Source organism: Erpetoichthys calabaricus, chromosome 1, assembly GCF_900747795.2.
Source record: "Erpetoichthys calabaricus chromosome 1, fErpCal1.3, whole genome shotgun sequence".
NCBI lineage: Eukaryota > Metazoa > Chordata > Cladistia > Polypteriformes > Polypteridae > Erpetoichthys > Erpetoichthys calabaricus.
Genome location: NC_041394.2, coordinates 319,971,428 through 319,999,264, shown reverse-complemented (window position 1 = coordinate 319,999,264; position 27,837 = coordinate 319,971,428). Strand labels below are relative to the sequence as shown.

At 39.9% G+C, this 27,837-nt stretch overlaps 2 protein-coding genes across 4 annotated transcripts in view; one reads left to right on the top strand and one right to left on the bottom strand.

The window, feature by feature from the left end:
• The window catches only part of osbpl8 (oxysterol binding protein-like 8), a 268,722-nt gene extending 258,659 nt beyond the window's left edge, over positions 1-10,063 (bottom strand). For all 3 annotated transcript variants that reach the window (XM_051919551.1, XM_028818197.2, XM_028818239.2), the window contains exon 1: positions 9,530-10,063. The gene's annotated coding sequence lies outside the window, so the exon portion shown is untranslated. The remainder of the gene's footprint in view (positions 1-9,529) is intronic.
• On the top strand, positions 86-21,631 carry LOC114662709 (zinc finger BED domain-containing protein 5-like). The gene is made up of 2 exons (XM_028816382.1): positions 86-1,529; positions 21,462-21,631. Exons 1-2 carry the CDS (start codon positions 86-88, stop codon positions 21,629-21,631), a joined length of 1,614 nt encoding a protein of 537 aa, XP_028672215.1.
• The last annotated feature ends 6,206 nt before the right edge of the window (positions 21,632-27,837 follow it).

Here is a 27,837-nt window from a genome sequence, read left to right as displayed (position 1 = left end):
AATAATAAGCGATGTGTTTCATTTAAATTTTTTAGGTGTATGCTAATAATAACAAATTATCAATAAGCGTTATTCATTGTTATCCATGGAGAAATACGTTAGCAAGAATGAAACTGCGAAAGCGTTAAAAAAAAAGCAAGGAACCAAACGAAGGTACAAAGAAGATTACATCGGATATGGTTTCATATCTTCGGGACCTGAAGATGCTCCATTGCCATTCTGTCTGATCTGCAATTCAGCTCTGTCGAATGAGGTGCTTGTTCCAAGCAAATTGAAGAGACACTTGGAAACAAAACATCCAGCTGTAAAAGCGCAACCGAAGGAATACTTCGAAAACATCAGGGCTCAACAAAATAAACAAGCTAAGAAACTTACGAACTACCTAAAGCTGCCAGAAAAGGGATTGATTGCAAGTTATAAGGTTGCTCAGTTATTAGCAAAACGCAAGAAAGCGCATACAGAGGCTGAATCAGTCATTGCACCAGCTTTAGCAATAGTTGTTGAAACTATCCTTGGACCCGATGTCGCCGAAAAAGTTAAGAAAGTTCCTTTGTCAAATGATACTATCTCGCGCAGAATTGAAGACTTATCGTCAGATTTACAAGATCAAATCTGTGAACACTTTGACGCGCCTGACGATGAAGTGTCTCTGTTGTGGTCTCTTCAAGTTGATGAATCCACTGACGTTAGCGGCAAAGCCCAGCTGCTAGCTTTTATTCGGTTCATAAAGGATGAAAAATGTGTCAACGAATTCTTATTTTGCAAAGACTTACAAACTACGACCAAAGGCGAAGATATTTTCAATGTGGTGAACAAAAACATTTTGCTCTTCAAACTACAGTGGAAAAACTGTGTCAGTGTTTGCACCGATGGCTGTCCTTCCATGCAGGGAAATAGAAAGGGATTCGTCACTCTTGTGTGTCAAGAAAATCCAAATGTATTAGTTGTTCACTGCATGATCCACAGAGAAGCTCTTGCCTTCAAATCTTTGCCGAAAGATTTGATGTCTGTTCTGGATCAAGTGATTACAGTTGTAAACTTCATCAAATCTCGACCGCTTGCATCCCGACTTTTCTCTCAGCTCTGTGAAGCAATGGATTCAGACTACAAATGCCTCCTGTATCACACCAACGTTCGTTGGCTCTCCAGGGGAAAAGTGTTAAAGCGTGTCGTCCAACTCAAGGCTGAGCTGATTTCATTCTTGGAGGCTGAAAAAAAAGACTTTGGATTTTCTATTCATGACGAGATCTGGTGGGTTAAGGTGACATTTCTCTCTGATTTATTTGACAAATTAAATTCACTGAATTTAAGTCTTCAAGGACCATCGGAAAACATCATCACTGCATCGTCAAAACTGAAGTCATTTGGTGAAAAATTGTCGTTGTGGCAAAGTAAGATCTCGAAAGGAGTCTTCGACTGCTTTCCTACTTACAATGAATGTGCTTCAAATAAAGAAATCACCCCCGAAATTCTGTACACTTTGACACACCTGCAGTCAGCATTGCAGCATTACTTCCCAACAGTTGGAAGTAATGAATATGGATGGGTCAGCTATCCATTTGGAAACAATGAAGCTACAAATCTTACAACTGAAGAAGAAGAGCAGCTCATTGATTTAAAAAACGATGCAGTTCTTAAGTCAAGTTTTGCCGAGAAAAGCCTGGATGTGTTTTGGATTTCAATCAACAAGTTATATCCTGCAATCAGTTTAAAAGCAATCAAAATAATTCTTCCATTTGCATCTTCATGGTTTTGTGAGTTTGGATTTTCAGCACTGACTGAAATCAAGTCTAAGAAAAGAGAGAGACTTCTTACAATAGACGCTGAAATGCGAGTTTGTTTGTCGACTTTGGAGCCTCGATTAGATCGCATTTGCTCTCAAAAACAGGCACATCCTTCACATTGAATGTAATACTTAAAAACAGGTAAAATAATTTTTCATTTTATTATAAAACAACTGTTGTTCTTCCTGGTGTGCCGCGAAATTTTTTTAGTTTTTTTACTGTGCCAACAGACAAAAAAGTTTGAGAAACACTGCTCTAAATAGTCTCCCCTAATCACTCAAACGTTTTATGCTCTAATGTAGTCAAGTTTAATTCTGAATGTGCCAAAATTTTCTTCTTATCCTACTTCAGAAGACAGAATAAAACACTAAGCAAGCAAATTATTATCAAGCAAGTTAAATAAGAAAAACCTGTAACTTGGGAGTGCAAACCTAGAAGCCTAAAGATGACAAAATGCATTCTTCTGAGGAGTACCAACTATGAAGATTTGTATTTTATAAGGAAGATAAAAGTAACAGGTGTATTGTGTTTTATTTTATATTTGGGCATTAGCATATACCCCAGGATAAACAAGTCTATTATTATTTGCTAATTAAACGAACAGAACTTGTCTACTTATTGTACAACCTTAGTGTCTCTTTTTAAATTTTTTATTGTATCAATTTCATTGTATAGTGTCAGTGACCTGTAACAATGTCGCTTGCTTTCTGTGCCCTTATATGATATATAAAGCAATAACTGATTGACTGGATGCATGACACTATATACAAAGTAGAACTGCATAAACAACCAATGTACTACTGTATGAATGGGCATCAAAGGATCAGCAAAGAACCTGAATCCTCTAGAGAATAATGTACAGTATCAACAATACCACGGTGCAGCACAACTGAAATCAGACACTTGAAACTATGTGGTCAATAATTGATAACAAAAAAGATACCCAGCTTCACTCTTAAAGCAGTCTGTCATATTATTCATAATACGAGAGCACAAAAGAAAACCAAGCAATAAAGTGGCAGCCATTAACCGCCACCGTGTCATGTTGCAAAGCATCAGGGCAGAACTCTCTCACATTAGGGGAAAGCTGAAAAGTGATACACAATGTAAGTGGGACAAGGAAGAGTGACAGTTGTCTATCCAACTGTAACAGGGGAACAAAATCTGACCTTTCCATCTTGGTTACTGAAACAAATACCATAAAACTGTTTGATGTCCAGACAGAATTATGAATAACATTCCATGCCCTCAATAATGCTTGGGACAAAGACACATATTTCTTTGAGTTACCCCTCTCTCTCCAGTGGTAAAATTTCAAATCAAACAATTCAGACATGATTAAAGTGCACAGTGCAAACATTCATGTTAAGGGTATTTTGCATACATTTCCAGTCACACCATGCAGAAATTACAACACACTTTATGGATGCCCCCCACCCATATTCCATCAATATACTGTATTTTCTGAAGTGTTTGTCTGGAATACCCAGAACAGGCACCTGTCTACCAGGCTGCGATTAATGTACACATCCACATCCGTTTTGTTGCTTTACGTGATTCTAATCTGGGAAATTGAATTGACTTTCTGGATTTCAATACTTCAACATGTAGACTTACTTTAAGACATATTCCTCATCAAAACAGACATGTGAAGACAGTACTTAAACATTGGATTATTTAAGCGCCAAAAGCAGAACAGATGCCTTCAGAGAAAAACAAGTACACTAAAAGTAAAACAGTTAGCCAACATTTCAACTGAAAGGGTGAGGAACTATGTTGCTAACTGTAGAAAACTGTACTGAAATACCAAAGCAGCACATCCATAGCATACAAACAAGCTTGCTGCTCCCGAGGTTAGACTGCAATAAACTCCCATATAAGCAAAGCTTTCAAGGAAAATGGTAATCAACCGCTGTCACGTGTAATTTCACAGATGGTGTGTATAATGATGTAACAAGGCAGCTACCAAAGTAACATTGTTGACAAGCAGCTAATCAGTTCTCTTGAGCCAGGGTACCACATTACACTCAGAAGCACTGTCACCTTTTATATAGGAAAAATGTTTTGGCAAGAAGACGGAAGTAACAAAAACTCAAATAACAGTGAATAAGCTTGCCATCAGAAATGATTTTTGGAATGTGCTAGCACTTGAGAATTCTATCACAATAATGTAATACTACATACACTACTGGTCAAAAGTTTTAGAACACTTTTTTTTTCAGTTTAAATGGAAATGCACACAGTTTGTCTTAATGTTTCATGAAATCAAGGCACAGAACAAATAAACAATGGCAAATAAAAAAATTCAAGAAATCCTTAAGTTTACAAAATTGTATTCAAACTGTCGTAACCCTTTTGATTCAGAATGCCTGTCACTCTGTGCAAGTCACAAACACTGCCTCCACAAAAAAAAAGCCCAAACCATCACACTTCCTTCTCCATGTTTGACAGTTGGCATCACATGCTGAGGAGCCATCCTTTCACCAACTTGAAGGCTCACAAACACCCTGCGTGAGGGATTTCAAATTTTGATTCATTAGTCCATAAGACTTTTTCAGGTCTGACGTAGTCCTCAGCCAACATTTTAAGGCTCTATTTTGTCCTTTAAGGAATGGCTTTCTTACTGCCACTCGCCCTGTCAAACCTGTAGCACAAAGTGTCCTCTTCACAGTACAAACTGAGACTTACTTTTTTCGACCACTGTTAAGCTGTGGTGCTGTAAAACACCTATCAAGCAAGCTGGTGATACTCAGAAACTTGACTTCTGATTGGGTGGTGACTTTGAGTCTTCCAGATCTCTTCCAGTTTTCAATTCCCTTTGGATTGCGTAGGACACCACTGCACTCACTGACACTTGGTTTTTTTTTTTTGGCATTTCTGTAAATGAAAGGCCTACACTTCTAAGGGCAATGAAGCTCTGCCTCATTTAATTTGTTAACTGCTGTTTTCTTGCCATTATCACCGGAATTTACAACCTTCTAAAGTTTAGAGGGTGCAGCAACACAGTCTATTCCAACTCTGCTTTAAGAAAAACAGAAGGTTTTTAAGTAATCAACAGAACTTGGGGACACCTGTGCAAATTGTTTGCTTCAACTTGCAAGGCATAATTTACTTTAATTTCTGCAGAAAATCAATAGAATATCTGCAGGTTGTAACCCATTAGTTGTTCCCCGAAGAAGGCCCATTTGTAATATTCCAAAATTTCCTTTTTTCAGTTCTTGCTAACCTAAACTTTACGTTTACTGCTTACCTTTTCACCATTTTAGGTCATTTATTGCATTTAAGCTGACTAAAATCTGGAAAAACTGTGGTGTTCTTAAACTTTTGACAGGTAGCGTACTTGATGATTGACAGATGAAACCAGTGGACTACACACTGAGTATTTTGCAGCCAGACATGCAACTGATAAAGACATAATGGACAAAAACACTGTGCCGCATGACATGTTTTATTCTTACACTGCATAAGAACATAAGAAATGTGACAACAAGAGGAGACCATTCAGTCCATCAAGCTTGTCCGTATAGCTACTTGTAACATCTAAGTGGTTCCAACATCTCATCCAGACACTTACTAAAGGTTGTCAAGGTTTCTGCTTCAACTACATGGCTATGTAGTTTGTTCCAGATTTCCTCAACCTTTTGCGTAAAGAAGTACTTTCTGGCTTCAGTCCTAAATGCACTTCCCCTTAATTTCCACTGATGTCCTCAAGTACATGATTAACCGTCAAACTGAAAGAATTCTGCTGGATAGACTATCAATGCCTTTGAGGATTTTGAAGACCTGGATCAGGCTCTCACACAGTCCCCTCTGCTTAAGACTAAACAGGGTTTAAATTGACTAAGTGTGTCAGAGTACAGTATGTCCTTAAATCCTAGGATGCACTTAGTTGCTTTCCACTGCAAACCTTCAAGTGCTGCTATGTCTTTTTTGTAGCGTGGCAACCAGAACTATACACAATACTCCAGATGACTGTCAGTGACAGATTTCACAAGCATCTTAACTACATGCATACCCAGCACATTGGTGTTATCAGAACAGCTATTGTCAACTACTGACTGCATACACAATCATCTCCCAAGTAGGAATGTCACAAGAACCACTACTTCAGTAAAAATCAATACCACAATTTCATAAATATATCAGTGCTGCCTTTTTTACACTACCATTACTGCTGAATGAAAACAGTACTGCACTTGTGCATGACTGCAAATAGACTAATTACCTAGGAAGGTACAATAATATCTGAGAAAAACGTGTAAAAACTCTCTGAAAATGACTCACAGTGGTGATGCTACAGCACTGCACTGAAACATTTTGAAATTAAAAACAGCAGAAATCATGTCTGAAAATTCTTTGCGTTTGAGGCAGGAGAATTTCAGCTTTTAACTGCGGGAGTTGCATTTATTATTTTAAAAACACACACAAAGGCTTTTTTATTGCCGCTTTTACATCATTATGGAGTTAGCTCAGAAATACTGTAGGTGCATGTGTGCTTTGAGATCAATTTGGAGTTGTAATCATATATTGTGTACTGCCACAAATTAGTAAGAGGAGACGAAATGATGCTGAGATGAATCATTATTTAACTTAGTGTCCTACACAGTCCCGATAAAGGGAAAGGAGGCTTTGTAGTCACTCAGCGATTGTAAATAACACATCTACAGATGGCCATCCAAGCATCCATTCATTTTCTAACCAGCACATACAGTTTAGGGTCACAAGCGAAACCTCACATGCATTTACAATTATGAATATAACTCTTATAATTGAGAGATGTGGGAAGAAACTGTACACTGACAGTACTAATAACAGTTTAGCAAGGGAAAAATCGAGGTAAGTTTCAGTAAGTGGCTATTTAGTTTGTCCACACCAGCAATGAAATGAGCTACTCCATTTGTTAACACAAAAAAACAGTACTTAAGTAATTCGGAGTGTAAAGCATATTTTCCGTATTAATGCAACATTTACTATGTTAACAGAAATGCATAATTGAAAAGATAGCAAAACTACCTACATCAGTGTGGAATACAAATATGAAAATGCTAAATTTGTGCCATTTGTTGTTGTTTTTTTTTAATGTTCACAAATATAACTCCTAAAATGTGATGAACATAGTAAGAGCACATATAAAGTATATCTGAATCATTAAGATTAACTTATTACAGGTGACATTAGTCCGGTAATTGTCTAATTCTGTACATAGGCCGAGCAAAAACAAAATTCTAATTACTCAATGTAAAATTGAAAAGACTATGGTTTCCTGTGTGATATCAAAGTTTGGGTTAACATAACAAAGGAGGGTACGATCTAAACAATTAAAGCACCACGGGATTGTGACATTTGAAATATGAAACAATCTGACTCATCTGTTACTCTTTAGTAAGTTTTTCAACAAGCTACTGATGCAAATATAAATCTTACAATGGCAAACGTTACAAACATAACAGAGCGATGCTCTAACAAACCAGCATGTTGTTAGGAAAAACATCTTTAAAAGTGTTTGTTCAAATAAAAGTATAGTGAATCATTTTGGAATTCACAAATTTTACAGTACAGATATAATAATGTTTGAATTTTTATTTTAGTGTTGATTTTAAGCAGAATTATTCGGTTACTGGACAGAAAAAGTCAAAGAACAAATTTAGAATGTGTACACAGCAAAATAAATTAGGTAGTCCATGATACACAACCCTATGCTGAACTCCCCCCAATATTACAACACAACAGACCGCCCCACGATTTGTTTTCACACTGGGGGAATCCTCATGTCTATCACATATTAAAGTGCACTGCATATTGACATCTGCTAAAATGACTGTTGGGTAACTTCTTGATGGGTATGCCAGTATTTTAAAGCTACTGATACTATTAATATTTATATTCTATAACAGAAAAGGGCACAATATTGTTCACTTGAATAATGGATGTACTTTAAATAAGAAGCAGTTGAATAGGATTTCTGTTTTGCCATGGTATCAAATATTGTGAAATTTCACTACTGTTGGTATTAAATACAAAAATCCCAGTATCGTGGCACCCCTACTCCTGAATATATAAATAAAATACTAATCCTACACAGAAATACACATTATTCATTCAGTAACTTAAAGAGAGCTTGTTTAACATGTTCACTTAATGCTAAGACAAATACTTCTTGACATAATATATAAATAAAACCCTATCTAGGAAATGTATATTTGCTTTTAACAGACAGGGTGTCACTCTTAAACGACTATCAGTTATTAATGAAAGGACACTGATCATAGATTATAAAATGTGATCAAAATTTGGCTTCCAAAAACATAACTCAGTTTCTGATCCTGATTTTCCAGAAAAGAAGGGCTACATAATCTAACCTGGAAAAGATAGTTACATTGCCACAATGAACTTGGTATACGCATCAGTTTATCAGGCAGTATACGTGCTACAAAACAATGTGTCTGTGAGGTCTGTAGGAGAAAAATGGCAGTCCCAATTCGAAGACTGTGCACTTTTCATAACAGATGGTATTCCAAAAGGTCTTACGTAACCACCAACCTTAAAATGACACATAAGCATGCATTTGATGCACTCCCATGTTATTTTATACATCCTGCTCAAGGTTACACTCTAAGCCATATGAGAACATAAAGCCTGCAGCCCTATAGATTGAAAATTTTTTACCTCACATATGCAATTAGAAGTGAAGCAACTTGCCCGAAAAAGGGGCCTGAGCTGCCTCGAAAGCTTGCATGTTATAAACGTGGGCTTGCATGTTATAAACGTGGTACAACTCCCTACTACTTCACAGAATTTTAATTATGAAAACACATATATGATCACTTAATACATAAATACACTGACAGACACAAGTGATACAAATCAGCATTGTAGAAGGATGATAACCTGGTCAAGAGTGAACAGCAGGTAGGAAGGCAATGACTGAACCATTTGTTAACATGCAAATCATTTGCTCCCTTTCTGATATGCAGGTGTCAAGCAGTCCTCATCTACAGCTGGGGCACCCTGAACAATTGCTGGCCTTTCTGTGTCTCGTACACTCGTATCACCCTGCGAATGACAATCCCTATATTTTGATAATTAAGGTCGAAGTGACTTATAAGCAAAACACATTACAACTCAGCAGAACGGCGCATCACAATACCTGGAATAAAAGGATGGAGGCAATACCTCCAATACGGTGCGCAGGGTGCGGTGCAGCTCAAAGGACACGCCTATCTCGTTTCCGTTACCCCACCACCTTCCCAAAACCGTGAATTTCTGGGTGGTTAAAACGATAAATGTTAAGAAACACCTAGATATGGATGTGCAATTCCGACCCTAACAAAACCACCAGAAGCAGTCTGCCATTTGTCCCATTAGTTTCGATTCTGCCTACTGTCAAAGATTATTCAGCGTGACATTCGCTCAGGTGCCATATGTTGTCTTTCGGACACGTTTTCAGGTTAAACTGTGCAGTCTGGAGACTACACCAAGTCTCGAGCACTACCGTTTACGTTCGAAAGGCAAGCAACTACCGACGGGGTTTAACAAGTGTGAGGTACCGCACGCGGCCCAACAACGGTGTTTCGCTCCCCTTGACTTTTGCAAACCATCATCGGGATCGGGCGAACGGCTGTGAGAATCCGGACAGAACACTTCGGAGATGGCACGGAGGAGGGAATGGAGGGGGCATTGCCATGCATGGAGATTCAACACGTTCTAGTTAAAAGCAACATCTTAAGCATCCTTTGTAGCCTTACCTTTTGTGCCAGTCTTCTGGGTCGACCCCGCCTTAATATTAAGTTTTTTGCCTCGGATCCGAAATAAAGTGCAGCACTCGCTGAAGACTCCAGGCGGAGGTGGTGGTGGCGTCAACGCGGAGAAGGGGCAGGGGCTGTCCGCTCGATTACTTCCTTTGGTCACACATCACAGCGTCCAAGTATTTTTTTATGCGTTGTTCGTTGTCACAGCCCCGTGGTCCATATACTAGAACGCAAGTTACACTGATAAATAGAGTCTCTCCGGGGCCGAATACAGATCCGCTTCTTTTTTTACTATCCACTCTTCCTTCCTCTCGGTTGATCAGGCAGCGTCCAGCCTGCCTAACTTTGTTTCTCGGCGATCGATCGCTCAGGCCTGACAACACGTAAAGCGTGCGTGAGACGTGCTTTAGGTCGCGCGGGTTTTGTGTATCACAGTACGCTACTCGGAGGTTCGGGTGTTCGGTCGGCCGCATACACCATCATTTGTTCGTTACGTCCAGTCGTCAACCTCGAGCCTCCGAAGTAACGCCTTAAGGCGCACGTGTTTCCATATGAGTGGCGGTTACGAAACTCAGAAGTGGGGAATAGCGCGGATTGCTTGCGCCCCCTAGAGCTCCATCGGCGCAGCATCGGTTTTTATCAATTCATTTTTTGGACTCTTGCAGTGGGCTCATATAACCACCAGGACCAGTTGCTACTTGTCCTTCTCACTTCAATAACTTGCGAGCCCATAATTCAGTTTCAAAATAAAATAAAGGGTACATTATTTTTATTTTTTGTTATTCTTAGAAATACTGGCGGTCAGGGTGTTTGGTATGGATGCTTGAGAAGTAGCTGTTTGCATGTCTTGTGTTCAAAAATATTTTCAAATTCTTATGAATCCTAAAGCTCTATGCATATGTCATCACACTCTTTCTCTCATAAATCACAACTGATTGCGTACATTATACAATTATGTGTAAATGGCGTTACATTTGATGTAGTTGAGCTTCTCTTCTCATTTGTCAAACTTCTTATGTATGTTCTCATATTCTATGTATACCTGAAGTGGATGGATGTCCATTCTAAAAGAGTAGTGCTGGTTTTTTCCAAGACAGACACTGGCTTCTTGCACAATGTACTTGAAAAAGAAGGCTCAAAAATGGATTGATTCTGTTTTTCGTGAGTGTAGTTGTATGTGCCTTACAGTAAACTGGCCTCACCATCCAGGGTTGTTTTTTTATTACTGTTGTAGAAAATTCAAATCTCCATTCTGAATTCCTAGTTGGTGTCCCTAGTGTGTGCTTGATGTGTGTGTGTGTGTGTGTGTGTGTATGTGTGTGCGCGCACCCTGCCTGGGGTTTGTTTCCTGCCTTGCACCCTGTGTTGGTTGGGATTGGCTCCAGCAGACCCCTGTGAACCTGTAGTTAGGATATAGCAGGTTGGATAATGGATGGATGGATGGTAGGATGGATGTACTGTATGGTACACAACCTGGAGCTGGCATATCTGTCATAGAAATAAGAAAAAATAAGTACATCCCTGTGACTTAAACTTTAAATGGCTTTACTAACACAATGATGTATTTTCTTTTTGGCTCCTCATGTGAACATATATATATTTCACCTTACATTGTGGACTACAGGAGGCACTCTTCAACCCCTAACTAAATAAAAATCAAGACGGCTGAAAGTATAAAAATACAAATTCATTTTGTCCAATAGATTTTTAGTAACAACAGAGAGAACAAAGAGCACAACAGGAAGGTAAAGCAAAAGTAGACCTAATGCCTCACAGAGCCTACCCTTCTAGGAAGATAACCCTGGGATGGCTAGTCTACCTACCCACAGCTCTTTTCAAAGAGTCTGTGACATCTTTTTTCCATCTGTATACTTGCAAAGGCTGCACCTCCAGCCACCACACTTAAAAAGGGGGCCAGAAAGATAGATAGATAGATAGATAGATAGATAGATAGATAGATAGATAGATAGATAGATAGATAGATAGATAGATAGATAGATAGATAGATAGATAGATAGATAGATACTTTATTAATCCCAAGGGGAAATTTACATACTCCAGCAGCAGCATACTGATACAAAAAAAACAATATTAAAGACTAATAAAAATGTAGGTAAAAAAAGACAACAACTTTGAATAATGTTAACGTTTATCCCCCCCCCCCCCCACCCCCCCACCCCGGGTGGAATTAAGAGTCGCATAGTTTAGGGGAGGAAAGATCTCCTCAGTCTGTCAGTGGAGCAGTGAAGCTGCTCTTCTGTCTGGAGATGACACTGTTTAGTGAATGCAGTGGATTCTCCATAATTGATAGGAGCCTGCTGAGTGCCCGTCGCTCAGCCACGGATGTCAAACTGTCCAGTTCCATGCCTACAATAGAGCCTGCCTTCCTCACCAGTTTGTCCAGGCATCAGGCGTCCTTCTTCTTTATGCTGCTTAACCAGCGTAGAAGAGGGCACTCGCCATAACCGTCTGATAGAACATCTGCAGCATCTTATTGCAGATGTTGAAGGACGCCAGTCTTCTAAGATAGTATAGCCGGCTCTGTCCTCTCTTGCACAGAGAATCAGTATTGGCAGTCCAGTTCAATTTACCATCCAGCTGCACTCCCAGGTATTTATAGGTCTGTACCCTATTTTACAGAAAGGAGTATTTAAGCCCTAGTCAGTGATTATTTTGCCTCTGCTCCAAGAATCACTTATGCAGAAACCCTGGGGTCAACTACATAGAGCTACCCATAGCAGCCCAAGGTTGTCCTGCACTAAGGTCCACCTGCAAACAAAAGGTTACTAGTGAGGTCCAGTCTGAAGTGGTGATGCCTCTCCTCCAGATGTTCTAAATAACTTCTACTCATAGTTTGATGCCCTGAATGACATAGTCGAGAGGTAGCCCATTCCTTCTCAGGAAGAACAGATACTGTGTTTGTCCACAGCTGATATTAGAACTTTGCTGAATGTAAACCCATGCAAAGCTGCTGGACCAGACAATACACATGTACAAGTGCCTGGGGAATGGGCAAAACAGCTGATGGATATCTTTACTGATATTTTCACCATTTCATCATACAGCTCTTAAACATTTACCGATGACACAACAGTGGCGGGTCTCATTCACAATGAGGATAAGTCAGCTTACAGAATGGTGATGTGATAATTGGTGGACTGGTGCAAGTGCAACAATAGTCTCTTAATGTAGACAAGAAAAAAGAAAGGCCCGTGCTGTCCACACCCTAGTGCACATCGAGGGACCTGTGGTGGAAATGGTGAAGAGTACCAAATTCAGCCGACCATACTTGGTCAAGTAGCAACACCTCTGTAGACAAGAAGCAGCAGCAGAATCTCATTTTCCTTCAGAAGCTATGGAAGGCAAATTTACTTTCCCCTATTCTCACTACATTCTTCAGGGGTACCACCAAGAGTTTTCTGACCAGCTGCATCATCATCTGGTTTTGGAGCTGCAGTGTCTCTGACCACAAGATTTTATAATGGATAGTACACAGCATAACAGATCAATGGGATCTCTCCACCCTCAATTAAAAACATCTCTTTTAAACATTGCCTGCACACAAACTACAGCATTGTGAAGAACCACTCCTACCCCTCCCACAGTCATTTTGTCCCACTTTCATCCGCCAGAAGGTACCATAGCATTGAAAGTAGTTCTGCCAGGTTCTGCAACAGTTTCTACCTTTTGGCTGTCAAGGCTCTTTACTCTGTGCTGCTCCACGGCCCTCAGATCTGCTCCTGGTAGTTTATTTTATTAGATAGATAGATAGATAGATAGATAGATAGATAGATAGATAGATAGATAGATAGATAGATAGATAGATAGATAGATAGATAGATAGATAGATAGATAGATAGATAGATAGATAGATAGATAGATACTTTATTAATCCCAAGGGGAAATTCACATACTCCAGCAGCATACTGATACAAAAAACAATATTAAATTAAAGAGTAATAAAAATGCAGGTAAAAACAGACAATAACTTTGTATAATGTTAACGTTTACCCCCCGGGTGGAACTGAAGACTCGCATAGTTTGGGGGAGGAACAATCTCCTTAGTCTGTCAGTGGAGCAGGATAATGACAGCAGTCTGTCACTGAAGCTGCTCTTCTGTCTGGAGATGATACTGTTTAGTGGATGCAGTGGATTCTCCATAATTGATAGGAGCCTGCTGAGCGCCCGTCGCTCTGCCACGGATGTCAAGCTGTCCAGCTCCATGCCCACAATAAAGCCTGCCTTCCTCACCGTTTGTCCAGGCGTGAGGCGTCCTTCTTCTTAATGCTGCCTCCCCAGCACACCACCGCGTAGAAGAGGGCACTCGCCACAACCATCTGATAGAACATCTGCAGCATCTTATTGCAGATGTTGAAGGACGCCAGCCTTCTAAGGAAGTATAACCGGCTCTGTCCTTTCTTACACAGAGCATCAGTATTGGCAGTCCAGTCTAATTTATCATCCAGCTGCACTCCCAGGTATTTATAGGTCTGCACCATCTGCACACAGTCACCTCTGATGATCATGGGGTCCAGGAGGGCCTGGGCCTCCTAAAATCCACCACCAGCTCCTTGGTTTTGCTGGTGTTCAGGTGTAGGTGGTTTGAGTCGCACCATTTAACAAAGTCATTGATTAGGTCCCTATACTCCTCCACCTGCCCACTCCTGATGCAGCCCACGATAGCAGTGTCGTCAGCGAACTTTTGTACGTGGCAGGACTCCGAGTTGTATTGGAAGTCCGATGTATATAGGCTGAACAGGACCGGAGAAAGTACAGTCCCCTGTGGCACTCCTGTGTTGCTGACCACAATGTCAGACGTGCAGTTCCCGAGACGCACATACTGAGGTCTGTCTTTAAGATAGTCCACGATCCATGCCACCAGGTATGAATCTACTCCCATCTCTGTCAGCTTGGCCCTAAGGAGCAGAGGTTGGATTGTGTTGAAGGCGCTAGAGAAGTCTAGAAACATAATTCTTACAGCACCACTGCCTCTGTCCAAGTGGGAGAGGGATCGGTGTAGCATATAGATGATGGCATCCTCCGCTCCCACCTTCTCCTGATATGCAAACTGCAGAGGGTCGAGGGCGTGTTGAACCTGTGGCATCAGGTGGTGAAGCAGCAGCCTCTCCATGGTCTTCATCACATGTGACGTCAGAGCAACAGGCCGGAAGTCATTAAGCTCACTAGGACGTGATACTTTTGGGACTGGGGTGATGCAAGATGTTTTCCAAAGCCTCGGGACTCTCCCCTGTTCCAGGCTCAGGTTGAAGATGCGCTGTAGAGGACTCCCCAGCTCCAATGCACAGACCTTCAGCAGTCGTGGCGATACTGCATCTGGACCCGCTGCTTTGCTGGCATGAAGTCTCCTCAGCTCTCTGCTCACCTGCACTGTTGTAATTGTGGGTGAGGATGTCTCTCCTATGCTGGTGTCAGCAGAAGGATGGGTCGAGGGTGTAGTACTCTGAGGTGAGAGTGAGAGTGGGTTAGGGTGGTCAAACCTGTTAAAGAAGTTGTTCATTTGGTTTGCTCTCTTCACGTCTCTCTCGATGGTGGCACCCCGCTTCGAGCTGCATCCCATCCCACACTTCCTTCATGCTGTTATTCTGAAACTTCTGCTCCTGTACTGCTCCTTCGCCGCCCTGAGATGGATTCTAAGTTCCTTCTGCATGCGCTTGAGCTCATGCTGATCACTGCCCTTTTCTTCTGGTTAAAAAGGCCCTTGATGTCACTTGTAATCCATGGCTTGTTGTTAGCATAGCAGCGTATAGTTCTTGCTGGAACTACAATGTCCATACAGAAGTTGATGTAGTCAGTAGTGTAGTCAACAACCTCCTCAATGTTCTCACTATGTGATCCCTGCAGGATATCCCAGTCTGTAGTTCCAGTGTATTACAGTACACTTGTTACTACTGTTGCTTTTATTAGTTGTTGATCCATCCATCCATTTTCCAACCCGCTGAATCCGAACACAGGGTCACGGGGGTCTGCTGGAGCCAATCACAGCCAACACAGGGCACAAGGCAGGAACCAATCCCGGGCAGGGTCCAACCCACCACAGGACACACACAAACACACCCACACACCAAGCACACACTAGGGCCAATTTAGAATTGCCAATCCACCTAACCTGCATGTCTTTGGACCGTGGGAGGAAACTGGAGTGCCTGGAGGAAACCCACGCAGACACGGGGAGAACATGCAAACTCCACGCAGGGAGGACCCGGGAAGCGAACCCGGGTCTCCAAACTGCGAGGCAGCAGCGCTACCACTGCGCCACCGTGCCGCCCTTAGTTGTTGATATTAGTTATTAATATATCACTCTCTATTTCAATTTATTACCAATCATTTAATTACCTGGTATCTATATATAGTACAGTATAGTTCTTTACTTGTCCTGTCTATATGTATACAGTATGGCGGTCCTGAAAAACATTATTTAGTTCCACAGTATGCTGTAATATGGTGTATGGATGGTATGGCAATAAAGCCACTTGATTTGGATTCACTTGACATGGTGACCCCAGTATCCCAGAGCAGCCTGCATATGCAGTACAGGTACTTAACCATGCCACATTGCTTTAGTTTAACTAATTTAGGCTCTTCTTTATTCAAATAGTGCCTCACAACTGGTGTCACTATATAATATACATTACATGAAAGTATTTAGCCTGTACTAGAAAGCGTTTAAGTAATAGCCTGATATTATGTAAAATAAAGAAGAATGATTTTTGAGCTGCCCAATACAAGGCCGATTTAAAGTGTAAACAGCCAAACAGAGACACATTTTAGGAATGGGTAGATAATCCAAAGGTTAGGGATAAGATTCTTTTACATGACAGGTTTCAGTTTCAGTTCAAAGCTGATAAAATGGGTGATTTTACTTTTCCTTCAAATAGAGGAAAGGAAAAGCACATGTTTTGTGTACTTTAGGTATGGCTAATTTTGTGAACAAAATAAGAATAATGTGATAAATAGATACCATACTTTGGTTACCATGCATTTGCCAGCTGCTCAACCATTTAGATGTTTTTGGCAAATTAAGCCAACTGGAGTCAGAGAATATGCCACTAGAGAAGATGTTTGTAGAGGTTTCCTATCTTTCACTTAAGCAGACCAGAGATTCTTGTTCTGATGGTGGTGGTGGTAGTGTGCTGCCTTTCTGTGCCTTAACACCTGTTTGTTTTAGGAAGTTAAATTAGAATTAACAGTCAAGCAATATGCAATTTTATGCTCAAGTATATTATTCTTCTATCACCAGATGTGTTGATGGAAGTACTTTTGGCAAATGATATAAAATACTAGTGACAATTGTTTTCATTTAAAAATACCTAAAGTAATGTTTCTTTATATGTCAAGATTATTTACAAAGATGTAGAAAACAAAAACAAAAAACAGAAACAAACAATAATCACAAAGGTATGCCTGAAAGCCAAATCCAAGATCCAATGAACAAAATCAAAATGCAGAAGCAAAGAATCCAAAAAAAACAGGTGATCAAAAAAGTCTACTACTTACTACAAAAATTATCCAAAAATAATTGAAACAATAATAGTGAATATTAATGCCACAAAACTAGCACTGAGGCATACTCAGACCTACAGTATATAGACCTGGGGACGGTCCCACATCTGGAGTGCCGGTGGGGGGTGTCACATCCTCTTAGACTCTATATGTAATGTACAAGGAACGTAAATATATGATTGACATAATAATAATAATAATATTTCATACAATGTAACATAAGTAAAATAATATTTACAAAATGCAAAATGTGAACCAAAAACATAAATAATGCAGTTTTACAAAACAATAATTCAAAGATAACAAAAAGACATTTAAATAAAGGATGAGAATCTAGCTATAGCATAACAAAAAGAATCAATTCCCAGTTGGTGTGAGCACCCCCAGAAAGTATACATTACGCAACATTTTCTCATAGGGCAAGTCAGATTTGCCGACTGCATAAGCTGATCTCGTCACTGCACCATGTCAAATTATATGACTGAAAATCACATCCCATGTCATATTTGTTGACTTAGCGCTGATCTTCCAGCCCTTCTTCTGACAGCCAATATCTTGCTGCCTGATGGAGCCAGCGCCATACCGGTGCTGTACAGGGCCCTTTTTTCATTCTGTGGTGGTACATAAAGAATGAGGCATCAGAAAGATGAGCTTTTCTTCTATTTATGTGGTCCTGAGCCTCATTGTAGCCTGATGGAACCGGCACTGTACCAAGGGTTAATAGCTATGGTGAGTTCAGCCACAATTTTGTCAATTTTTTCTTTTTTCTATTCTGTTTTAGTATGTAAAACACAAGACATCAGACAAACACACTTCTCTTCTATTTGTGTGGTACCTTATGTGTTCCTTATTTCTCATTGCTGAATTCTATGCACTGTACTTCCAAATGACCTCTCATTGGTTGTCTGCTCTCCTACACACACAGCCTTTCCCTACAACTAAAGACAAAATTAAACCTGTCTGATTTTATCATATCGAATCATGGACTAGTTGGAGTGTGTCACTGGGTATGTCAGACTGGATGACTGTCCTTCACTGGAGTGCACTGCCAAATGTCCCACACTTGCTAAGACTATGCAAGTGAAGGCTATTACTGAAAATCGCTGAAAATTTCTCATTTTTGAAAATGTAGAGAAGGTAACTAAATGTCAAAATAAGTGCATTTACAGATATTTCATTGGGTGGGCAGTTGACCAAATGTCCACCCCTCAACCAGTCATAGTCACATCCCTGGTTTGAGTGCTAGCCTTTCGCCAGGTCTTTTCTTTATGTGATTAAAGATTAGACTAGGTTTTCTGTGAATAGGAATCTTTTATACGGTGAACATTATAGGCTTATTATTGTCACTTGCACAGTGTCCAGAAAACTGCCATCATGTATAACACAATGTATGCAGCAACAAGCCGTGTCCATCAGTGCCAATGGAAATAAATGCACAAAATGGCAGCACTCATGAGAAATGAGAGTACAAGGTGATTGTGTAATGACATCATTTTGCTAGCAATAAAAATATAGATATTCATAACATTAAAAAACATCAATAATTTGCACAAACTGTAGGATATGGTTATTAACACATTTCTGATAACAAACACATTCCGTAGAGTTTGAGAAATAATGCATCGTCAACAAAAATCCAACTATTGCAGTGTTTAATACACAAGTAATATTATGAAGAAGTCACATGACTGTGTTTTTTCTTGTTATTACTGCTGAATATGCAAGAATTTTTCATTTGAGATTAAAAGAATATGAGGCCACATTGCAGAACAGTGCCTTTTATTTACATATATTTCTGGACACATATATTATCACATTTTTAAGTAGTACCTTTTTGTCTTCAGCACCCTTGTAATTGGTGTAATTGGGTGTCACTGTGTGTTGCACAATGACTTGGCATTTCACAAGTGACCAAGTGCAAGCACACATGCTCTGTGATCAGCTGTGGTACCCCCTACAGGCTTAGGCTGTGTCTTTTGTCAGACTACTGCCAGGACAGGTTTCACTTCTCCATCACACTGTTCCAAATATGTTGAGGTGCAGAAAATAAAGAGAAAAAAATTGCAAAAGAAATGTGCATTTCGTGCACTTTTTTGTGCATTTTTCATGTTGTAAATTAATATTACATAAAGAAAATATTTTAAAAAAGTCTAAAATATTTTCCATATAAAAGCCACAACAAAGCCACTTGACTTGACTTGTGTTGGCATACCCTGCTGTCTAGTCAAAATATGACAATGTAACATACTGTACCAACATAATAATCTAAAATACAGTTAATTCAAAGTAGGGTCATTGGGGGATTCCGAGCAAATCCCAGCACCAATTTAAGAAAGGAACGACAAAGGGGCAATGCAGAAATGGTAATAACCTGAAGATGAAAACTGAAATGAAAACAAGATATGTTATATTGCCATAATAGTATCTTATGGTGTAGGTCAAAGTGGTCATTGCCCTTTTTTCTAGTCTTTAGTGGCACACCAGGCCTGTTAAGAAAGCAGATTTAACAGGCATCTAGCTGCACAAAACCCCCACTTGCCTTCCAAACTAAGTGACTGAACTTCATCTTGAACCAGGATCTTCCAGGACTTCATCTGATAACGAAGGTGTAAATCAGATGTGACCTCACATTTCTCCAGAGGCCTCTCTGCAGACCTCTTGAGTCAAAAGGTGTGAGATGTACTCATACAAGTTCAAAACCCTATAATTCAAGGGATGACAACTAAGATAGACAGAAGAACTCGCCTATTAGAAGACACTGATTTTGTAAGTGGAAGTGACTTTAATCTAATCAGGAGAGGGTTTAACCTTTTTTTAAAACAACATACACCCCATCTCTCCAAAGTAGGAGGAAGAGGCAAAAAGAGGAACAGAGAATGAGAAGAAGCAAAAAGAGGCTTGGAGAAATGGGAATTGAACACATGCACTGAAATTCTCTGGGGAAACCTAGAGAAATCTGTGACTCTTCCCAGGGGCACTCTGTGCACATTCTCCAAAATGACTTTTTAAAATCTTATCTCAAACTAACAAGGTGCGAGCCAAACTGATGATGAGGTGCTAAAAAGTTGAATTTCTCTTCTCTTTGTGGACCAGAAGCTAAGACCCACTCTGCCAAGCTAAACCTGTATTCCACTAATCTGACAAGGCTGAGAAGCCATTGCTTCAAAAAGGGCGCCTCAGCATCTAAACTCTTTGGCCAAAATGAGTAATGCCTTTTCCTATGATGTGGCATAGCAGCACAGCACTGAAAGAGTACACCCCAATGCATGAAGAATCCTCCTGTTCAACCCAGACCAACAACAAAGCAACAAGTCCACACAATATAAGACATTATCCAAAAAGACTTTGTGTCATAAGCTATTTATTTGTGCTAAGATAAAGTAACACTCTAAATACCAGTAAGCAGCCAGCCTATATTTTTGCCTGTCTAGCGTGTCTGGGTCCAGTTTTATATGTCAACATATACTGTATATATACATTTATCATACTTCTATAATCCATGTGGTTATAATAAATTGTATTATTCTGTTTCTTAAAACAAGTTTGCCTCGGTTTCCTTGATATGAGTCTAAAGACCGGAGACCCCTCTTACAATAGAGTAATTACCGATAACCTTAACCTTTTTTTAAAACAACATACACCCCATCTCTCAAAAGTAGCAGAAAGAGGCAGAAAGAGAAACAGAGAATGAGGAGAAGCAAAAAGAGGCTTGGAGAAATGGGAATTGAACACACTTACTGAAATTCTCTGGGGAAACCTAGAGAACTCTGGGACTCTTCTCAGGGGCCCTCTGTGCACATAAAGATTAAACTAATAATTAACCAACTTAAAATTCACTCAATTCCTGCATCTGAATGAACTGTCTCTGAGTGGGTAAGTTAAACTTTCTTTTTAAAATCCTATAACGGCAAAATATGAAAAAACTGCTAAGGAGCCGATTACACTGAAAACTCACAAGTGTGTGCAGTATAGAACATTTCAGCAATAAAGCTATTGTATAATTGTTTTAAATAAAAAATACACAGAGATGCATTGATTCATCTTCCAGTGCTCAGAACTGAGTAACTGATTTATAACTAAGTAATCAACTAAATTCATAATACACTAGGTGAAAGTGAAAAATGAACATCCTGTAGATGTCACACTATGTAGCTGAGGTTGGAAGAATCATCTGAGTACGTCAAGAACATGGTCATACCAGCCCTGGCTCCAGACCAAAATGGTAAGAAGGGCATCTGAAATACTAGGTTGGACTTGGGTGGGGGGCTTGGGGCTTACCCCTGCAAAATAACCCTGGAGCCTGACCTGGATCATACATAAGGTGATACAACATAGCAGATAGTGTCATATACAGTACCACAGAATATTCACAGTAATGTTGTGTGTAACCTCTGTGGTGATGCAATAGAAACAAACAATTATTCAGATGATGAATCTCCTCCTGTGGGATTTCAGTCAATGCCTTTGGATCTGGAGGTGCATCTGGTTGAGGTTCATCACCAATGGCTACGTGTGGGAGACACAGAGTCTAATTTATTCAGGGAGATATGTGGTGAGCATGCTGACCAGGAGACTTAATGAAGAGCGTCCAGAACAAACTGAGTTACACAGGTAGAATATGGGCAGCTTTTGGGTTCTTCCAGGAAGACATCTCCCATTTTACACAGTGACAGGATTAGATCTTTAGATAGCATTAGTCAATGTCCCCTCCACTAACATCAGACATGAATGAGTACTGTTGCTGATAGCACAACACTCCATGATCCCTGCCATGTGCACTGTGTTTCACAGGTGCATATGGTACTAGGGTGTTGTACTGTGTTAGCCATTATGAATGTAGAGAAAGGCCAAGCAAAATGACACCTTTTATTGGCTAACTAAAAAGATTACAATATGCAAGCTTTTGAGGCAACTCAGGCCCCTTCTTCAGGCTTACAAAAATATTGCATATGCCTGTCTCCATGCTCCAAGATGTATAAAAACTAAACTTTGCGTAAAGCCATGCACATTTTCACGGCAGCCTCACACTGTGCATACACCATTTTCTGCTTGGTTTTGCAAATGGGTGGTGTCCCTTTCTTTTTTAGATTCGCATCAATGACAAGGGATTTATCAAATACACCAAAATTAATTGCATATTGTTTACAAATTTAAGGCACTTGCTTTTAATCGCTTTGTAACAATATAATGGTGCACAGAATGGCCAAACTATTCCAACTACTATAGCTACTTTAGCATTGTGAGAAGACATTGCAGATCTTAGAATTAAAAGAGAGCACGTATTTATAGATAATGACGACTGGCTTTTAAGTCAATTTCAGTTTCCAAGAACCATCCTCTTGGAGCTGTATGCTGAACTGGCACCGGCTTTACAAACGCAGACTCTGAGGAATTGTGGTCTACCTGTTTCTTTGCATGTTCTCTCCATTCTTGGGATTTTAGCCACAGGAGCTTTTCAACATGAATTCGCTGACCAATCAGGTATTTCACAATCATCACCGAGCCACACCATGCTTGCTGTATTATGGGAAGGTATTATTTGCTTGTCATCCAGATATACAAGATTTCCTTACACTGTGGTTGAACTGGGAAACATCAAAGCACAATTTGCAGCAACGTCCAGTTTTCCAAATGCAATTGGAGCAGTCAACTACACACACATTGCTATTGCAACGGCTCTGGACAAGTTGCATCAGCCAGGGATGCATCACCAAAAGGATGAGCTGTCATTACATCATCTATAACAGGAGAGTTTATAAAAACAAAAACTCCACACAGTCGCAGGTGCTTTTTCCAACTAGTGCGGCAAAAACTCAAGCAGTTCTTTTAAGGATAGCGAAATATCTCAAAGAGCCATGTAAAGAGAAGAGAATCTACCTGTTGTGGCTCTTGGCACCAATACTACACTATAAACGTGCCTTCAGAGAATTAATTTGCTTATGTAAATAGAAAGCATTTCCACTGTATTAATGTGCTGCTCTATAGTGTACAGAAAGTGTGATGCCTTGTGCAACCATGTAGCGGGCTGCATAGTGTGGCACACAATCTGAAGAGATGAGGTATGATGAACCTGACCCTGACCCACCAAATGATCAGACAGTTCAAACAGCATTACAAGTTCATAATTAGCAGAATGTGAAAACAGGTAGATGCACCATTTTTTTTAAACCAATTAATTTAATTTGTGGTCAATATCACATAGTACATCCCTTATATTCTTTAGTTCATTGGCCACATCTCTTATAGCATCCATTATTGTATTTTGTGACTATAGAACAGCATCCGTCAGCACACAGCCAAATGGTTTCTGAGGCAGAGGTGTGTGTGCAGCTAGCACCCGAAAATGTGCTGGGCACTGCAGCACCATTATTGCCTGGAGTCGCATCTTCAGCACAGGGGTCAGCTTTTGTAATATTGCCTGAAACAGAACAAACAGGCAGTGGGCAAAATTTTATATCTTTGATATCTGACCACTTTTTTATTTCAGGCACTGTGCGACTTTCTGAACTTGAACTTCTGAGTGTCTCTGCTACGCTGCATTACTCCATCAGTTTCCATTTGTTGCTTTAATCACTGCTTAAGCAAATAAATAGTACATTTTCTCTTGCCCCCACTTCACATTTGCTGAAGTTCTTCTTTTTTCACAAGCTTTTGCCATTGACTTTTACTTAAACACTGAATGAAAGGGGCTATTTATATTGATTTGCATATTCAAATATGTGAAATTCTGGGAGGAATCGGGGTGGGGCTGTAGGTGTGTGCAAGTGTGTTACATTTCATGTTCATTGGGATTTATATAGGGGAAGTATGTGGAACTTGGCTTTTGCAGAGTTTTATGCATGTGGATTGTTTTCTGCGTACGCATATTTGCAGATTTGTCCGTACACCATGTTTTAGTATGAATTGTACGCATGATGTTTTACATGAGGCCCCAGGTCTCTATTGAATACTTACAGACAGTATCTTCTTTCATCACTTTTTCTACACTATGCAAACTTATACAACCTTAAATATCATTTGCTCATAGTTCTGCATAGCAGTATAAAGCATTTTTACATTTTTGTGGGGACAGAGTTTGACACATATAGCAGTCCTCTTTCAGTATGACAACCTTCCCACAGTTTCTGATCCTTTGTAGACTGATTTTGCCACTATTTATCATTCCTGCATCATTGAGTTAATTTCAAAGTCAGAATCACAACTCACAGCTCACTTTGCTCCTGCTTCTCTTTATGAATATTTTCAGTTTGATGTTCACATGTTATACAGCACTGAGATTGCATCCTTAAAAGTAGTTAATGATTTCCCTTTTTCTACTGAGGCTAGGGCAATCAACATTCTTCTGCTCCTTGACCTTTGTGTAGACTTTGACACTATAAATCAAATATAATTCAGTCTTGTCTTTCCTCATTTGGCATAGCCAGTACAGTTCTGACAGAAAGTATTTTGTTACAGTTGGTAAATGTAATTTTTCATCTGCCCCTACAATCCAAGTTGTTCCTTAGAGATCTGTTCTCAGTCCCCTTCTTTTTCTGAAATATATGCTCCCTTTAGGAGAAATGTTTTTGCCAACATGGTTTCAGCTTTCATTGTTATGCTGATGATGGTCAGACCTGTCTGTCACCTTGATGTTTGCTTGTATGCTTTTCTGATTTAAAGACTTAGTTGGATGTTGATTTTCCTGAACTGAATGCTGGCAAGTCTGAAGTGTTGTTGGTTGGTCTCAGGTCAATCGCCTCCAAGTTCACAGACTTCCACCTTCATAAGTTGTGTTTAATTTAGGTATCCTCTTTGACTTATCACATATGTTTGAGCTTCATATAAGCTCACTTTTCAAAACTGCTTACTATCATCTTCACAATGTTGCTCATCTTCACCTGTTACTTAATACCAGAGAAATGGAAACACTTGTCCATACTTTCATTATGTTGCGTCTCTACCATTGTAACTCCTTGTTTGCTGGTCATCTTGTTAAAATACTCAGTAAACTGCAATATATCCAGCTGCTAAAATCCTCATATACATCAACCTGCTCTTTATCATCTGCCTGTTTCCTTATACAGTATATCATATATAAACTTGTACTCATTATTTGCAAGGTATAACATTTTCAACCTCCATCATAGCTTGTTCAACTACTTCATCGCTTTAATCCACCATATGCTCTTAGGTACTCTGGTAGTGGGCCCTAATGGACCCACAGACCAATCTTACTTACCGGGGATGACAGGTTATTCAATGTTATGGGCCTCCACACCTGGAGCTCAACATTTGCATGATGGTTTTTCATGTTTTTTTTTTTTATTTGCCAATGTTTATTTGTTCTGTGATTTCATGAAACATTAAGACATTAAACTGCATGCATTTCCATAAAAACTGAAAAAGGTGAAGTGTTCTGAAACTTTTTACCAGTAGTATACCTGTCCTGCATTACATATAAAACATTTTAAAATCTGTTCTACTGCTCCTCAACTATCACTGCACTTAAAAACTTAAGTTAAACTTTTAAACAGTTAAACAGTTTTAGTCTTAACATCTGCACTCTTCTAAATCACTGAGAATTGTATTATATTATGGTCACTTGACCCTAGTGGTCCAGTCACCTCTACACCCTCAATTCTGTCCTGATTATTACAAAATACTACATCTAGATAGGCTTCCCCCCGTGTTGGTGCTTTAACTTTCTGCGCTAGAAAACTGTCACTGATTACATCTAAAAACTCCTGCTCTTGTGCTCCATTATTTGCAAGGTTATCCCAGTTAATATTTGGGAAGTTAAAGACCCCCGTAAACTTGCCTTTTTAATATTACTAAAAAGATGTGCTTTGAAATTATTGTCTGAATTAGGCAGCCAATAACACACTCCTAAAGTATGGCCTCTTTCCCTAATGCTTTCCAGACAAAGCTACAGGTCCTCACTATGATTGGGCTCATCATCCAACTGAAGAGAACTTATTCTGTCTATCCTTCCTAAAATATGTGTATCCCCCAATGTTATACTAATCCCATCTTTTTTATTTAGCCAGGTTTCTGTTATTGCTATCTATATATATAAAATCCTGATGTGCGTCCAGGTGTCCGTGTGTGGGTGTCTTTTGGTGAAGTGCGCATGAGCGGGGCACGGTGCGATGCGCGATATTACTGTCAGAAAAAGTTAGAGGTGTTTTACAGAAATACAACCCAGTATTACTGCGAGAGGAAATTAAAGGTACACAATACAGTGATGCATATTACAGCCACATACAAGACAGTATTACTGTCAGAGGAGATTAAAGGCATATTACTGACGCGCACGCCTGTATTACCGCCAGAGAAAATTAAAGGTATATTACGGACGTACAAGCCAGCGGACGTACAAGACGGTCTCCTTCAATAAGGGTGCGCACAAAAAGGCGAGCCTCAAAAGGGCGACCTCAATTGGCCGCAGCGAATAAAGGCGCATGTAAATAAAGATCTGCACCATTGTTGCTCTTCACATATTCCAGAGCCATTTGAACTAAATTATCTACGAACGCCTTTATTCGCCGCGCTCAATTGAGGTCACCCTTTTGAAGCTCGCCTTTTTGTGCGCGCCCTTATTGAATAGAGCCGTACAAGACAGTATTACTGTCACAGAAAATTAAAGACACACAATACACGGCGGCAGCCCACAAAGAACGGTCAGCTCAGCAAATAAACATCAACAAAAAAAAGGCTGAAAGAAAGAAAAATACGACCGACAAAAAGAATGAGGTCAAAGTCCCTTGCCATTTAATATAGACTGTTCCTACTAATGTTTATGCACTACTGTTCTAGCGCCCGTTATTGTAACGGGCTAAATGACTAGTATTATTATAATTATGCTCCTCTACATACAAATCCAACTCACTTGTATTATTTTTGATACTTCTAGTATTAAGGCAAGCTATTTTTAATGTATTGCTCATTTTACATTTGTATTTAAATATTGGGTTAGAATTTACATTACTATGGATTTTTATTTTTACACTATTGTTTGTTCCTTCAGGTACAGTTCTAAACCTGTCCTATCCTAAACTCTCTGTCTCCCCCATTCCATACTTTAAGCAATCCCTGACTAACCTACTCTTACACCTACCTATCCCATTGTGGCATAACAGATCCTATTTGTTCCAAAAGAAGTCTCAGTGCCCCATAAACCTATATCCTTCTACTCTACATGCATTAAGCCTTCTAATCTCTTCAGTCCTCAGTCTTACCTGGACTGGTGCATGGCACAGGTGGAACTTTGGAAAAGACTATCTTGTCAGTTCTGCTCCTCAGGCTGACACTTAACTCTTTAAATTTGGATCGTAGAACTGACAGACTACCCTTATGTATGTCATTTGTTCCAACATGGGCAATGACCACTCATCCATGGAGGTCTCTCACCTGTGCACCCGGAAGACAACACACTGTGTGACACGGTCTCCCTAATGATTGAATCAACAACTATCACTACCTCTCTCTTTCTGGGAACTGGTTATGAGGTGGCCTGTTGGAGTTCCTCATTCCTGCCTGCCACCTCAGAATCTTCACAGACACCATCCAGCTCCAATGTTAAAACTAAAAAAAATGAAGCCAAAGAAATTAGATTAAGGGTGGCATGGTGGCACAGTGGGTAGCGCTACTGCCTCACAGTTAGGAGACCCAGGTTCACTTCCCAGGTCCTCCCTGTGTGAAGTTTGCATGTTCTCCCCGTGTCTGCATGGGTTTCCTCTGGATACTCTGGTTTCCTCCCACAGTCCAAAGACATGCAGGTTAGGTGCATTGGCTATTCTAAATAG